Source organism: Hemiscyllium ocellatum, chromosome 2 (genome assembly GCF_020745735.1).
Source record: "Hemiscyllium ocellatum isolate sHemOce1 chromosome 2, sHemOce1.pat.X.cur, whole genome shotgun sequence".
NCBI lineage: Eukaryota > Metazoa > Chordata > Chondrichthyes > Orectolobiformes > Hemiscylliidae > Hemiscyllium > Hemiscyllium ocellatum.
The window spans coordinates 121,773,036-121,790,154 of NC_083402.1; the positions used below are offsets into that span (position 1 = coordinate 121,773,036).

At 42.4% G+C, this 17,119-nt stretch overlaps 1 protein-coding gene across 1 annotated transcript in view; it reads left to right on the forward strand.

Moving 5' to 3' along the window:
* Positions 1 to 17,119, forward strand: part of trpm3 (transient receptor potential cation channel, subfamily M, member 3) — a 115,806-nt gene that overhangs the window by 76,484 nt on the left and 22,203 nt on the right. Inside the window, exons 14-19 of the mRNA XM_060845948.1 lie at positions 731 to 760; positions 3,476 to 3,765; positions 7,700 to 7,928; positions 9,623 to 9,790; positions 13,152 to 13,292; positions 15,815 to 15,943. Coding sequence (XP_060701931.1) covers positions 731 to 760; positions 3,476 to 3,765; positions 7,700 to 7,928; positions 9,623 to 9,790; positions 13,152 to 13,292; positions 15,815 to 15,943 — 987 coding nt within the window. The remainder of the gene's footprint in view (positions 1 to 730; positions 761 to 3,475; positions 3,766 to 7,699; positions 7,929 to 9,622; positions 9,791 to 13,151; positions 13,293 to 15,814; positions 15,944 to 17,119) is intronic.

The window sequence follows — 17,119 nt, forward strand, 5'->3', positions numbered from 1 at the left end:
ACAAAAAATTGCTGATATCCTTTAAAAGAGATTACTGCAGGAATATGAAGTTATGGATATGTTTGCAGCTAAGGTTGTCACATTGCTTCAGAGGGTCAGCATGTGCCATGGTCCAGTAATTCACCCCATCCTAATTTATATCAGGGCTTCCTCACCAAGTTGTCAATTACCAGTTTACATTGTCAGAAAGACTTTGGAATTAGACCCATGACCCCTGGTACATTCTAACATCCATCACTTTCATTTTATATATACTTAAACCAGATTCTGATTCACAAGTGCAGCAATCAAAGACAATGAATCCTGTGAAATACAGGCTAGCATTACATGAGAGAGGAGGAGATGATGAAACCTTTTTATTTAAAGTTAGTGAGTGGTTCTGATTTGGATGTGTTGACTGAAAGCGTGAAAGAAGCAGATTCAGTAATAACTTTCAAAGACAATTGAATAAATACTTGAAAAGGAAAAAGAAATGATAGTGCTGTGGGCAAGAACAGTGAAGACTGAGAGGAACTGGATTGCTATTTTAGAGGCCCAGTGGATCCAATAGCCTCCTTCCGTGCAGCCTTCACTAAAGCTCATTCTTATTGAACTGGTGCAAGGGCCAATTTATTGCCATTAACTGTTGGATTGTGAAAATATGAAAATATATTCAATATGTGGTGTGCGGGAAGATAAAGTTACTTTGTGTTTCTTTTAAATTTTCACTTTTCTTATTGATTTCTTGCAGCCCAAGGTTCTGAAACTGCTGGGAATGGAGGTATGTTAACACCATCGATGTCTATTCCTTTAGTCAAGGAGGCTGACTTGGTTTATACAAGAGGGGTTTGGATATTCACCAATGGCAAAGTTCCAATACTGGACATCAGCGTGATTGCTGAGACAGTATCTCATCGAGAATTGTAAATGCATCACAGAGGGCACATATGATGAAAATACCAATATGCCTGATTGTGTGGCACTGGGGCAATAACACTTACTTAGAAACATCAGCAAATTTGAGATAATGATGATTTTCCCTCATTACCTCAAGTTTTTGAATTAAATGTTCAACCTGTCTCTATGACTCACCTTTTAAAGCAACAAGGACAATCTCATACATAAAATGGTTAGTGTGAGTTCTTAAGATATCAGCCAATTATATCTGCAGGAATATATATTCAAGAGTATTGAAATGTCGTTTTGCCCTTCTAATAATCCCACTGGGACCAAATTTTGAAATTCATTTAATTTTAATTTTTGTTATTGACTATACCAACCTTTGATCTATAATTAAATCACACATTAGAAAATAGTGGAATACGCAGCCTGAGGAAAAAAGTTTGTAGCAACTCGGTCATTACTGAGTTATCAGTGTTTTTTGGCGTGGTAAGATGTATTGGATTTAACATTGTTCCTTTAATGCCTCTGAAACCTCCCTCTCTTTCTCATTGCTGCTTTAAGATCTGCATCCATTTCAGTGCTGTTTCTGTGTAACTGATGTTTTAGTCGCTGTCGCTTCTTCAATCAATCCTTCATTCTTTCATTTCTTTGTGGTGACGTTTTTTTTTCTCGTTGTGGTTTTACTCACTGAGTTTTTTCAGAGGAATGCCTGAATCATAAGTTCCAAGTTCACTGTATATTGTTAGTGTTTGAGAGATATTACCCATATGTTAAGAACCAGTTTTTATTTGTCTTTTCTTAAACATTAAAGTCTAGTAGTAAAATTAAGTAAGGTAAAAATAAATGTTATAAGTGGTTATATAATCTTTACTTTTCTTAAACAAAAGTCTAGTAGTAAAATTGAATAAGGTACTATTAAATGTTATATGTGTTTAAATATGACACGTATTCAGTGGGCCCAGATACCCATTAGCTCTTTCTAAAATTAGCTTTATTTTTGGAAATGAAAATTCTGGGAATGTCAAAGAACTGCTTTCAGATGATATGGATGCTTACAGCATCCTGTTTGAGGAGTGTATCTGTGTGTTACTAATAGATATTCAGAGTCACCATCAACAGCGTAGGTTCAATTCTAGCTCTGGCTGATGTCAGCTTGGAACCTGCCGCCTTGCTCAGTTCCCTGAGACTGGAAAGCAATGGCAAGTCAGTGCTGGCAAAACTGAGCAAGAAAAGCAGCTCAGGATGAAGCGTCAGGAAGCAATGGGTCTTCAGGACAGAGCACGCAAAACAATGGCCCCAGCTCTCTCTTGTAAATGATAGTTCCCCAAATATTACAAGAGTTACAAGTGCAGAAAATGCAGGAAATATTCAACAGGTCAGGCAGCAGCTGTGGAGAGAGAAACAAAGTTGATGTTTGGTGCCTCTATGACCCTATGTCAGGCCTTCCTGCTGTCCAGGTCCCAACCACCTTCAAAACCTTCATCTCTAACTTTTCTAGTTCTGATGGAAGGTTGTGGTAATGTTGTTTCTGTCTTCAGCACATTTCCAGCATTTTTCATTGTTATTGTGTGTATTAAGCTAAGTTAATGAAATAGAATTTGAATTGTATTATTACAGACAAACAGACTTTCTCAGTTCTCAGATCAAATACTGTCCTAACTTAAAGCCCCACGCTCTACAACATTAGAATCTGTACATCGCAAATCCTGAGAAACGGGGTAGCCAACTCTGTGAGGGGCATTTTCCTGGATGGTGTGACTGTCTCTATATTCCTGCCTTATGTTCTTGCTATTGGGCATGTGTAATGTCAATCCTCATGATACCGTGCCTTCGCACATCCTGTTTGGAAGAATCTTGACTATCAATCAATCAGCCTTTAATCCTCCCCTCCTTTTCTTTCTTCACTGACCTTCCGCTTGCTCAGGATTGGATGCAATGTTGCACCAGTCACCTCTACTGCAAGCAGCAGCATTTTCTGTACCAGATTACATTGCCAACTCTAGGTTGACACTTGGTAAAGTTCTGACCTTATCCAGAGGGATGTGTCACAAATCTTGCTGGTATTGCTCTAAGAGTCATTGTCCTCAGGTGTGGACTGTCTGCCTCCTCCATCCTTTTGGATCATGCACTGAAAGGGCTGTTGTGCTAAACTAAGTGTGGGCATCATTCAGCGCTGTCTGGTAGTGATACAGCACATCAGCCAAGGTAAAATACCAAGATATGCTCATTGACGTGCATTACAGCTGCTTGGAGGCATAAATGAGAGCCAACGACAGGGTGGAACACTAGTGAGTACACTCAAAACAAAAAAGTGTGTGACTGACATTGATTCATTGGGTTCAAGTCCCATCACAGAAATACCCATGTACTCTTCCATATCAGAGCTAATAAACAAAAAAATAAAACCAAGAAGTTTATTTTAACACCCTTATGGTTAGTCTCCCGAGTATCTACTCTAGTAATGTCCAAGAGATCAGTCATCAATTCCTGGCAGTTCTTTGGCAGCTCCGACTGACAATGTGTGGCATCTCAAGCGTAGTGATTCCGTAGAGCTGTCATTTTGCTGATGAATGTTCTCTTGTCAAATTAACAGGAAGAGCCTCCCATGCGAAGAGGCAGGAAGACAACAAAGAAAAGGGAGGAAGATGTGGACATTGACTTGGACGACCCCGAGATCAATCACTTCCCCTATCCTTTCCATGAGCTGATGCTCTGGGCTGTCTTGATGAAGCGGCAGAAGATGGCGCTGTTCTTCTGGCAGCACGGTGAGGAAGCCATGGCCAAGGCTCTCGTTGCTTGCAAACTCTGCAAAGCCATGGCCCATGAGGCCTCCGAGAATGACATGGTTGATGATATCTCGCAAGAATTAAACCATAACTCCAGGTTTGTTTCTGATTGCTTTACAAAGCTGCAATGCATAATATGGCTGGCTGTGAGCACAAGGCCTCACCTTTATGTTTATGTTTATTCCTCCGTTCTTCTGAAGGAAAGCAAGAGAAGGGGAGAGAAAGGCACTGGAGTGTATGAGAGAGAGAGAGAGAGAGAGAGAGAGAGGAAAGCACAAAAAGAAATAAGAAACAAGAATCCCTAGGAGTAGCCATTCAGCCCTTGGAGTAGTGTCAGATCAGAGTTTGGGGTACCCACTAAACATCCACCTCTTCAGATTCTAGTCCTCCATGAGATAAAGGCCTTTTTAATCAATTGCCTTCAGTCTTGTTGGTGCTGACTTGCACATTGCTCCAGATTTACATGAGCCCTCTGTCACCCTGCCATACTTTATATATGTTTCCTGGATGATGGGCATAAGGCAGATTATAATTTCCTTTATTGTCCATCTACCCACAGCCTTCCTGAACTGCACTGTCATCAACAACAACCCTGGGGGAAATAACACTCCTGCTGCTATCTTACTGATACACCCTTTAACATCCAGTTCCTCTGCCTCCTCGAGATTGGTATCAAACTGAAACAAAAATGAGCTGATCTGCTTCTTATTGACAGTTAGATATGGGCCAAATGGCAGAGGCTGAGAGTTACACCTAAAATGCCCCACTCTCAAGGAGAATGTCAGCAAGGTTAGCATGTAGAGCAAGGTCAGGTGGTCAGTGATATTCAGGCTTTGGAAAGGATGTTGTAGAGAGATTCATTGCAACACAGCTGTGTTAAAATAATTGTGATTCTACCCTTAAGGGAAGCACAGATTTAACGGTGATTTGGTTTCGTTCCACTTAAAATGGTAAGCAAGTCCACAGATTGACCATCAAATGTAGAAGTAGTATTGTTTGACTTCCTAAGGGAATCATGGGATCTGGGATGGAGGAGGGACAATAAGATTTGAGTTCAAAGATCAGCCTTGATCCTATTGAATGGCAGAACAGGCTCATAGGGCTGAATAGGCAGAAGTGGGTACTGCAGATGATGGAGATTAGAGTCAAGATTAGAGTGGTGCTGAAAAAGCACAGCAGGTCAGGCAGCATCCGAGGAGCAGGAAAATCGATGTTTCGGGCAAAAGCCCCTTCTTCAGGAATCATTGGATGCTGCCTGACCTGCTGTGCTTTTCCAGCACCATTCTAATCTTGACTCTAATCTCCATCATCTGCAGTACCCACTTCTGCCTATTCAGCCCTATGAGCCTGTTCTGCCATTCAATAGGATCAAGGCTGATCTTTGAACTTAAATCTTATTGTCCCTCCTCCATCCCAGATCCCATGATTCCCTTAGGAAGTCAAACAATACTACTTCTACATTTGATGGTCAATCTGTGGACTTGCTTACCATTTTAAGTGGAACGAAACCAAATCACCATTAAATCTGTGCTTCCCTTAAGGGTAGAGTCACAATTATTTTAACACAGCTGTGTTGCAATGAATCTCTCTAGTGGCAACCTTCAACATCCTTTCCAAAGCCTGAATATCACTGACCACCTGACCTTGCTTTACATGCTAACCTTGCTGACATTCTCCTTGAGAGTGGGGCATTTTAAATGTAACTCTCAGCCTCTGCCATTTAGCACATATCTAACTGTCAATAAGAAGCAGATCAGCTCATTTTTGTTTCAGTTTGATACCAATCTCGAGGAGGCAGAGGAACTGGATGTTAAAGGGTGTATCAGTAAGATAGCAGCAGGAGTGTTATTTCCCCCAGGGTTGTTGTTGATGACAGTGCAGTTCAGGAAGGCTGTGGGTAGATGGACAATAAAGGAAATTATAACCTGCCTTATGCCATCATCCAGGAAACATACATATAGTATGGCAGGGTGACAGAGGGCTCATGTAAATCTGGAGCAATGTGCAAGTCAGCACCAACAAGACTGAAGGCGATTGATTAAAAAGGCCTTTATCTCATGGAGGACTAGAATCTGAAGAGGTGGATGTTTAGTGGGTCATCCCAAACTCTGATCTGACACTACTCCAGGTACAATACTACACTTAGTCTGGACACCACACCTTAGGAACGATAATGGATTGGCTTGCAGATTCACCAGAGTAATACCAGTCTAAATGACAAGGACAGGCTTATAGACTTTGTTTGCATACCCCTGGTTATAAAAGACTAGGAGATGATATAACTGGCATGTTATGATAATCAAAAGAGTTGATCAGGTAGTTGGAGAGAAGCTATTTCCCTTGGTGGTAATGAATCCTGGAAACAGATTAAAAATCGAGTGAGGTTATTCAGGTAATCAGAGGAATCATTTCATGCAGATAGGCTTTGAAGTTGTCGGGGATGTTAGCGAGTTTTGAGAAGATTTCTGGATGGGGGTTTGCTCACTAAGCTGGAAGATTTTTTTATCAGATGTTTGTCACCATACTAGGTAGCATCATCAGTGAGCCTCCGGATGAAGCACAGGCTGTATGGCCCGCTTTCTATTTATGTGTTTAAGTTTCCTTGGGTTGGTGATGTTATTTCCTGTGGTGATGTCATTTCCTGTCCTTTTTCTCAGCAGGTAATAAATGGGATCGAAGTCAATATGTTTATTGATAGAGTTCTGGTTAGAATGCCATGCTTCTAGGAATTCTCGTGTGTTTAGCTTGTCCTAGGATGGATGTGTCATCCCAATCGAAGTGGGGTCCTTCCTCATCTGTATGTGAGGATACCAGTGAGAGAGGGTCATGTCTTTTTGTGGCTAGTTGATGTTCATGTATCCTGTGGCTAGTTTTCTGCCTGTTTGTCCAATGTAGTGTTTGTTACAGTTCTTCCAAGGTATTGTAAATGACATTAGTTTTGCTTATTGCCTGTATAGGGTCTTTTCTGTTCATTAGCTGCTGTTAAGTGTGTTGGTAGGTTTGTGGGCTACTATGATGCCAAGGTGTACAAGTAGTCTGGCAGTCATTTCCGAGATGTCTTTGATGTAGGGCAGAGTGGCTCGGGTTCCTGAATGTGTTTTGTCTGCTTATTTGGGTTTGTTGCTGAGAAATTGGCAGACTATATTCATTGGGTACCCGTTCTTTTTGAATACACTGTAAAGGTGATTTTCCTCTGCACTGTCTGAAGTTCCCAATTGCCTGGTCGCTCTACTGCGACATCAAGGAATTGCAGTTTGTTGTTGTTTTCCTCCTCTTTAGTGAATGTTATGCCAGTAAGCGTATTATTGATGATCTTAAAGGTTTCCTCTAATTTGTTTCGTTTAGTCATGACAGAGATGTCATTAACGGAGCGGACCCAAAGTTTGTGTTGGACGATTGGCAGAGCTGTTTGTTCAAGTCTCTGCATTACTGCCTCTCCTAAGAATCCTGATATCGGAGATCCCATGGGTGTTCCTTTGGTTTGTCTGTAGATTTTGTTGTTGAAGGTGAAGTGGGTGATAAGGCATAGGTCCACTAGCTTGACACTGTTGTCCTTGCTGATGAAGTCGGTGGTGTTTGGTGTATGTGTCTTTGGGTCTTCTAATAGTGTAGTCAGCGTTTCCTTGGCCAAGTTAATGTTGATGGATGTGAACAGGGCCGTTTTTGTCAATGGAGACCATTATTTCATCCTCTTCTATCTTGGTGTCTTTGATGGTCTTCAGGAATTCTTGGGTGGAGTGGATGAAGTAGGGGGGATGGAGGGTCAATTGAAAATGTCAGAGCTGACATTAAGAGTTAGAGTATCAAGGCAGGTGAATGGAGTTAAGATGCAGGTCAGGTATTATCAAATTGAATGGTGGATCAGGAAATTGAGGGGCTAAATGGCCTGCTATGTCAGTCCAGAAGGATGGAAGCTGTGGTGTTGATACCTGAGATATTCAAGGAAAAAACAAAAATGAGGTATAACTTTGAATGAAGTGGATTTGAACCAGCCTTCAGCTCAGTCTGACTGCATGTTGTTCCGTGTGTAGGGAGTTTGCTCAGCTTGCTGTCGAGCTCCTGGACCAGTCATACAAGCAGGAGGAGCAGATGGCTATGAAGCTGCTGACCTATGAGCTGAAGAACTGGAGTAACTCAACCTGCCTGCAACTGGCTGTAGCAGCCAAGCACCGAGACTTCATTGCTCACACCTGCAGCCAAATGCTACTCACTGACATGTGGATGGGGAGGCTCCGAATCCGCAAGAACTCAAGTCTGAAGGTGAGGACAAAGCAATGCAGGAAACTACCAGACAGAAGATTGCTCACAAATTTTATAGTGCGGAAATTGACCATTGGAATGGTCAAGTCCAAATGTCTGCTGCCAACATCTAACTCGTACCAAATCCTACTCACCCATAAGACATAGGAGCAGAAATTAGGCCATTAGATTCACTACTCTCTGGCTGGTTTTTCTCCTTATCGCCATTCTAAAAGGTTTTCCCTTTACTCTAAGGCTGTGCCCTCTGGTCCTAGTCTCTCCTACCAATGGAAACATCTTCCCAACATCTACTCTGTCCAGACCATTCAGTATTCTGTATGTTTCAATTAAATCCCTCCCCTCCATCCTTCTAAACTGCATCGAGTTTAGACCCAGAGTCTTCAAACGTTCCTCATATGTTCAGCTTTTCAGTCCTGGGACCATTCTCATGAATCCCCTCTGAACACGCTCCAGGGCCAGTACATCCTTCCTGAGAAATGGGGTTGAAGTCTGCGCACAGTACTCCAAATGTGGTCTGACCAGAGCCTTATAGAGCCTGAGATGTACTTTCCTGCTTTTATATTCAAGTACTCTCAAATTAAATGCCATCATCCCTCTGCTTACTGGTATCACCCCAATTTTAAAAATCTCATCCTTTCAACGCTATCCAAACTTCACCTCCTCCCTCTTTGAGTAAGATCCTCTGCGTTCTTCCAATTCTGGCATCATGTATCATTGTTTTTTTTTAATATATTGCTCCACAATTGGCACAAGCCTTCAGCTGCCGGATTGCCAACCACTTGGATTCCCTCTCTAAACTTCTCCCATTTTACAAAAATCTTTAACCTCAGCATTGAAATTTTCACTTGATTTCTAACCTCAACATTTGAGGAAGAAGGTTTCAGATTGGAACTAGCCTTTGTGTGAAAAAGTGCTTCAATCAGAAGTCTCAACGCAAACCCTACCATTCCATCTATCTTCTTATCATCATTTGGGTCCCAATGATACATCCCTTTTTGTGTTTGTCTTAATGTGATTCACCCAGAATTCATTCCTATTGCTCAATTCTCCCTGTCTCCTAAAAAACATCAAACTGTGGCACAGTGGTTAGCACTGCTGCCTCACAGCATTAGCGTCCCAGGTTCAATTCCAGCCTTGGGCAACTGTTTGTGTTTGCATTCTCCCTGTGCCTGTGTGGGTTTTCTGGTTTCCTCCCTCAGTCCAAAGATTTGCAGGTTAGGTGAATTGGCCATGCTAAATTGCCCATGGTGCTAGGTGCATTAGTCAGAGGGAAATGGGTCTTGGTGGGTTACTCTTTGGAGAGTTGGTTGGGCTAAAGGGCCTGTTTCCACACTGTATTGAATCTAATCTATAACAAGGACCCTGATTACATTCATAACATTCACTTTTCTTCCCTAACCCAATGACTCATTCTGCAGTACATTGGTGGACAAAATGGCCAATTTAATCTTTCTTTCTTGCATATTTTTCTCATTTTTAATTTATCTGAAGTCTTTAACATAAATTTATGTATAAAAGCATCAATTAATATTGTCATCTCCTTTACAGATCTAATAATAGTTACACAATGATATTCTGCTAAACATGAATCATTTGATTCAGCTCAGTTTCACCATTCCTATTTCACTCGATTCATGAATGCTTATCACCTCAAAGAGAGCTTCTAACAAACTTTTACTTGCACTGTTCCCAAGGTTATTCTGGGCATCTTACTGCCTCCATCGATCCTGAGTCTGGAATTTAAGAACAAGAATGAGATGTCATACATGCCACACAACCAAGAGTCAGCCTTGCTGGGGAAGGAAGTGGAAGAGCCAGAGAAACCTGTCAAAGAGAAGGAGGAGGAAGATATGGAGTTCACAGTAAGCAAATACCAGATACACTCAAGCTGCATTGTCAGCGTAAAACAGAAACTAAGGAAAGAACTTACACTTGTATAATGTCTTTTGCTATATTAGGACATAACAAAATGCTTTACAGCCATTTTGAGTGAAATAATTATTGCAGTGCAGGAAATATGACTTCCAGTTTACACTCAGTAGATTCCCCCCAAAAGAAAACTAGTTTGTGATGATGACTTAGGGGCAATTATTAGGCAGGAGAATTCTCCAAAATTGTCCTTTCACATATGAGGGCCTTGATTTAACATCTCATCCTAAAGATAGCACTTCTAACAGTGTGGCACTCTCTCAGTACTACAGTGGGAGTGTCACCTGAGATTTTGCATTCTCATACAGGAGTGGGTTTGAGCCTCTAACTTTCTGATGAAGAGAAGGGTGCCGCCCACTGAACTGTTACTGCTATGGCTGAAAGGCTGAAGCTTGTTTCTATATTATTCACCTAGGCTGGGGAGGCACGCATGGGATAAAATGAGCCAGCCCAATAACTGAGAAATGGATTTATGATTCTTTATCAACAGCCTCATTACCATATATTCTCGGCCAAAAGAAATGAACAGTACATTGAATAATTCAGCACTGAAAAAGACTGTTTGCTTCCTGTGCCTGGGTTTTCTCTTTCAATAGTGTTGTCAATTAGCCCCACCTCTGTAGTTATCCATTGTCCTGCAAGGTTGCCCCCTTAGTAACTCAATATTCTAAGCAGATCACAGGTTTACTCTCATTGGCTCCTAATATAGTTTTGATTTTTGAATGCCCATCTTCGTTTTCAAATAATCCCACGGCTTTGACTCTCCCTATCTCTGTAACCTCCTCCAAGCCTATAACCCCCTGAAATTTCTGTGCTCCTTGGGCCCATGCAAAATCCAATTTTGGTCACCTAACTACCGGCCAACCTGTCTTCAGCTGCTGAGGCTCTAAGCTCTGGGATTCTTTGCCTAAACCTCTCGGCCTGGCCCGCTATCTTTAGGAATCCCCTTAAGTCCTACCATTTTGACGGTGCTTTTGGTCACTAAGCATATTATCTCCTCATGTGACTCAAGATTAGATTAGATTACTTGCAGTGTGGAAACAGGCCCTTCGGCCCAACAAGTCCACACCGACCTGCCGAAGCTCAACCCGCCCAGACCCATCCCCCTACAATTACCCCTTCACCTAACACTAGGGAAAATTTAGCATGGCCAATTCATCTAATCTACACATTTTTGGATTGTGGGAGGAAACCGGAGCATCCAGAGGAAACTCACGCAGACACAGGGAGAATGTGTAAATTCCACACAGAGTGTAGCCTGAGGCGGGAGTTGAACCCGGGTCTCTGGCGCTGTGAGGCAGTAGTGCTAACCACTGTGCCACCGTGCCGCCCACATCAAAGTAAACCTGACAACACACTTGTGAAATATTTTGGGATATCTTTCTACATTAAAGGTTCTATGTAACTGCAAGTTGTTTTTGGTTGGATGGGAAAAAGAGAATATTGCGCAGCATTATCCCTTCTGATCCTGTCCTGTGCCTAAGATCCAGTAGCATGTTAAATACTAAAGACAAAGCTGGCCCATGAATATCGCTAAGTGCCTAAATTTATTTCCAATGATAGCAACGTGGGCTAGGTTTATGTATTCAAATTGGACATGTACACCATGCACTGACATGGATTGATACTATTGTAAGTCATCAAGCTAGTCTCCTCAGTTATAGAAGATGAGCAGGTATGGAAATTGGCAGCCCCTCCACCATTCTGTAAAAGCTAACTATGAGCTCAAAGTCAAAAAGTGTAAACATTCCTAATGAAGAGCTTATGCTTGAAATGTCAACTCTCTTGCTCCTCAGTTGCTGCCTGACTGGCCGTGTTTTTCCAGCACCACACTTTTTGACTCTGATCTCCAGCAGCTGCAGTCTTCACCTTCACCTATAACCTTATTGCGGAGCCTCTTCCAAGGATGCCCACTTTAAAGAGGTTCTCCTCCTCCCTCTACAAGGGTCTCTGTGAGTCTCTCTCTCACTGCACACCCGGGTTGCCTCCTCTGCCCTGAAGCTCTTCAGCCATGTCCTGAAGCAGACCTGCTACCACAGCCACATCTCCTTCCGTACATATTCCTGATGAAGAGCTTATGCTCAGAACGTTGACTCTCCTGCTTCTTGGATGCTGCCTGACCAGCTATGCTTTTCCAGCAACACACTTGTTGACTCTGATCTCCAGCATCTGCAGTCTTAACTTTCTCCCAGCTATTGAGCCAACTCAACCCAATTGTCCATAAGTCTGCATTGTCTGCTGCAAATTTCAGGCATTGAATGTGAGACGGTTTATAGAGTGTCTTCTGTCACCTTTAACAAGGTAGCACAAGGATGGTAACAAAGACCCAGATGCTGCAGCCATGTTGAATCTACCAGTTGATTCTGTTGTGAAAGGTGTCAGGATGTTTTTTAATTACATTTTGAAAACTTTTTTTGTCTACCCAATTTAAAAATGAAAAGAGATTCTGAGAAGAGAAGGCTTTTACAATTATAGCAAAGACCCAGTTCCAATTTTTAATATCTCATTGCATTTGCAGTCACACTCATACCTTAAATCCTGTCCGACAGTGAGAACAGACAAACCTTTATCATTCCATGGTCAAAGGCTAATGATGTTCAGGTCATTGTGAGTCAAGTGATTGTGTCAGGTCTTGTTGTGATGTTTGTTTTGAGTTTCCTGTCTGTGAATCCTGTTATATTGCCCTTCTCCTCCTTCTCTCACAGTCTCAGCAACAGGGCACTTACAGGGGGCCGGTCACATGATAGACCCACTTCCTATTTGCAGTCTTACCCCCCTGTGTGACGTCCTAGCTGACATGCCCAATCAGGTGTAACTCCCTGAATATGTTCCTCTAATTCAGAATGAACTGTTGGACTGCTACTAATTGGTCATCCAAAGCTTAATTGGATGAATTGTTACATCAGGGCTGGTACAAGTGGAAATTTCTGTTCCACCTCCCTCAGCCTGCTGAAAACCTCAAGATTCAATCCCAGAATCTCAGAAAAAATATCCTTTCTTCAAATTGCACCATTTCCTTAAGGGACTGGCTCCTGTTGAAGCCAGTGAGGAAAAAGGCGAGGACTCGAGTCTCCCAGGCAAATTCAGAGGCTGTTGCTGCTAAATTGCTTATCAACCCTTTACTGATTGCAGGAGTCAATCTGTCATCCATACCTAGTTTCTCTGGAGCACATCCTGGTTCATTCGTAAAGGGACCATAGCTTACAACATTATCAGTTGCAGTGGTTGATGTTAGTTGTAAAACTGGGCTATTGAAGGCTGAATCTCAGAACTGTCATCTTCTGGTACCTTCAGGCAATGCTGGATGGGGTGAATGGAGAATCTGTTCGAAAGAAAAATGAAGAGGAAGTACCAACTGTACATAGAATGATTCCCTTTGGGAGAAAGATTTATGAATTTTACAATGCTCCAATTGTCAAGTTCTGGTTTCACACGGTAAGCAGGAGAATACGTGCTTGATTTCAGACAGTCCAATAACAGGGAATTCACACATTGATAGACATTGACAATCCCTTGGCAACAGTCAAGGCGCAGGTCCATGGAGTTTTTTGAAGGGATCATTAGTCAAAAGTAACATAAGTTGGCCAATTTAAATCAAATCCAATCAATAGCAGAAGGTGGGACTGACTGTTAACTAAATGGCATTATTTCCAAGTCCTATACATGTCAATCACACTGAAATATGTTCAAATCTGGCTTCCTGAGCTGGCTATGTTCAACAGTTGTTTTTTTGTGAAGTCATTTACAGGAGACAGGCATCATTGCTCAGTCTATTATTTATTGGCCAGCCCTTGAGAACATCTTAAGTAGCAGTTTTCTTGAACCACTGCAGTCCACATGGTATAAGTGTACCCACAGTGCAGCGAGGAAAGGAAGTGCAGCTTTTTGATCGCTTAATGATGAAAGAATAGCTGGTAAATGTCCAGGTTAGACCGATGTCTGTGACTTGGAGGTGGACATGAAGGTGCTGGTTTCCCATGTGACTGCTGCCCGGCTTTTCTAGATGAAGGACACTGTGGGGTCCTTATTGCTTTTTAATAGCCTGACCAAACATTCTGATTTACTAGATTGGATAATATCAGCATCTCATGCTACAGTCAGCTCAGACACATATGTAGGATTCTTCACTTTTCTAGATCATTCTAGTTATCTGCAACCATAATCATCTGCAAAACTACAATCTACATTTAATCAATTCCTTCAACACATCAATCAAACCAAGATGAATCACAGACGAGAGGTATATGCTCTGGTTCAGTGGAAGAGTTAGGAGAGATTAAAAAGCGTGCATTGAAGAGATAACCTTTATAAGCATGAAGGAAGGGAACAAAGGTGAAAAATTCTATGGAGAGAGTGTAAAGCCAATCTGACAAAATACTAACAGAGAAAACAAAACAGAAGGGAAAAAAGTCACTGAGCTATACTTGCTAGAAATTATGTACATTCAGATTTAGGGACCCGTTTCCTGCAAATAAAAGGAACATGTTCAAGCTTTGTGTCTTTTCTGAATTACCAGAGAGCTTAGGAAGACTGTACTTCCTTTTACTGTCTCCGTGGCAGCACCTCAGCCAATCAGAATCAACTTACTAACCAATTTGACATTTGAAGTTTGGCATTTGTGAGAGTGACTGTGCTTGGCATCAAGGCCCCATTTTACCAAGTGTGGCATTAAGGAACCTTATGAAAAACTAGGTGATCAGGGGAAAGCTTTCTAGTGGCCACTGTTATGCCTGGCACAAAGAAAATTAATTGTGGTTGTTGGCCGTCAGTCAGCTTAGTTCCAGGACATCTCTGCAGGAGTTCCTCAGGGTAGTGCCCGGGGCCCAACCATCTTCACCTGCATCATCAATAACCTACCATCCATCATAAAGACAGAAATGGGGATGTTCACTGATGATTCCGCAATGTTCAGTACCATTCGCAACTCCGTGGATACTGAAGTGTCCAGCAAGAGCTGGACATTACCTAAGTTTAGGCTGGCAAGTAGCAAGTAAATTTAATTACACATAAGGGCGAGGCAATGACTAGCTCAATCAAAAGAAAATCTGGTCATCAAATCTTGACATTGAATGGCATCACAATTATTGAATATCACACTATTTATGTCATGGGGGTTACCATTAATCAGAAACTGAACGGGACTCACCATAGCATTACTGTGACTACAAGAGTAAGTCAAGGGGTGAGAATTTTACAGTGAGTAACTCGCCTCCTGACTCCTCAAAGCCTGTCTACAGGCACACATCAGGAGTGTGATGGAAAATTCCCCACTCACCTGGATGAATACAGCCCAAAAACACTCAACAAGCTTGACACCATCCAAGACAAATGACTGGCTCCACATCCACAAAAATTCATTCCCCCAGCACCAACACTCAGTAGCAACAGTGTGTACCATCTACAAACGTATTGCAAAAATTCACCAAAAATTCACCTTCCAAACCCGCAGCCATCGACAAGAGCAGCAGTTATACTCCACCACTTGCAAACTCCCCTCCAAGCCACCCTCCAACCTCGCGTGGAAATAAATCACCATTCCTTCAGTATGACTGGGTGAAAATCCTGGAACTCCCTCCCTAACAGCAGTGTGGGGGTACCTGCAGTACATAGACTGCAGTTATTGAAGAGATCAACTCACCATCACCTTCTTGAGGGCAACTAGGAAGGGGTAATAAATGCTGGTCCAGTCAGTGACATCCACATCAATGAATGGAGTGGAGGTGGGGTAGGAGAAAGACATGAGCCAGACCATGAAAGGAATGTTTCTCATGGGCTACCCTACCCCCCAACCTACTCTTAGCACTACAGTCTCAAACGAATAACCATTGAAAGCTTTGTGGACTAACCTTGTGGCTTACCCCTTCCTCCAAATGATGAAGATATCAATGCCATTTAGCTATCCTGAATGTCAGCCAAGATTTTGCTGATTACATTAAGTTGTGTTTTCCATCAAACAGTTGGCGTACTTTGGCTACCTGATGCTTTTTAACTACATTGTTTTGGTGAAGATGGAGCGATGGCCGTCAGTGCAGGAATGGATCGTCATATCTTATATCTTCACACTTGGCATAGAGAAGATGCGAGAGGTAAGATGTTCTAAACAGCAAAATATAAAGTGTGTTCAAGCTATCCATGAGTTTGCAATGAGCCTGTGCTTACAGTCAAGGAGATCATAGGACAGGTGACTATAAGAGGCAAATTTTAAGGAGCATTTTGAAGAGAGAAAGATGGAGAGGTTTATGGAGGGAATTCCAGAACATAAGAGTCACTGCAGCAGTAGGAATGGCTGCCAATGCTAGAGTGATATAGATTGGAGCAGGAGAAAAGGCCATAATTAAGGGAGTGCAGAAACCTTTGAGGCTGGAAGGATTGTAGGAGATTTCAGGGACAGGGAAGGGTAAGGACATGTAAAGGTATTGAACTCAAGGTTGAGAGCCCACTGTCTCTCGTTCATTTCTTCACACTTACTTCCAGGTAATGAGCAGAGGAGGCCATGGAACCTCACACAGTGTGGCAGGTGAAATACTAACTTGATTAAATGCAGACAGAAACATTTTCTAAATTTTGAGGTTGCTAATTATATATTAATTCAACTTAATAGTAGGTGGATCTTAACCAGCTATCTACTAACAAGAACAGACTGGCCCTCTGTGGCACAGTGATAGTATCCCTGACCAAGGCTAGCATTTTTTGCCCATCCCTAATTGACTTTGAAATGAGTGATGTTTTCACAGATTAGTTAAGAGTCAATGACAATGCTGTGGGTCTGAAGCCACATGTAGGCCACACCAGTTACGGATGGCAGATTTCCTTCACTAAAGGGCATTAGTGAACCAGATGGGTTTTTATGACAATCAATGATAGATACATGGCACCATTTGGGCGGCACGGTGGCACAGTGGGCGGCACGGTGGCACAGTGGTTAGCACTGCTGCCTCACAGCGCCAGGGACCTGGGTTCAATTCCCGACTCAGGCGACTGACTGTGTGGAGTTTGCACGTTCTCCCCGTGTCTGCGTGGGTTTCCTCCGGGTGCTCCGGTTTCCTCCCACAGTCCAAAAATGTGCGGGTCAGGTGTATTGGCCATGCTAAGTTGCCCATAGTGTTAGGTAAGGGGTAAATGTAGGGGTATGGGTGGATTGCGCTTCGGCGGGTCGGTGTGGACTTGTTGGGCCGAAGGGCCTGTTTCCAGACTGTAAGTAATCTAATCTAATCAATCAGACTAGCTTTGAATTCCAGGTTTATTTAATATTAATTAATCTA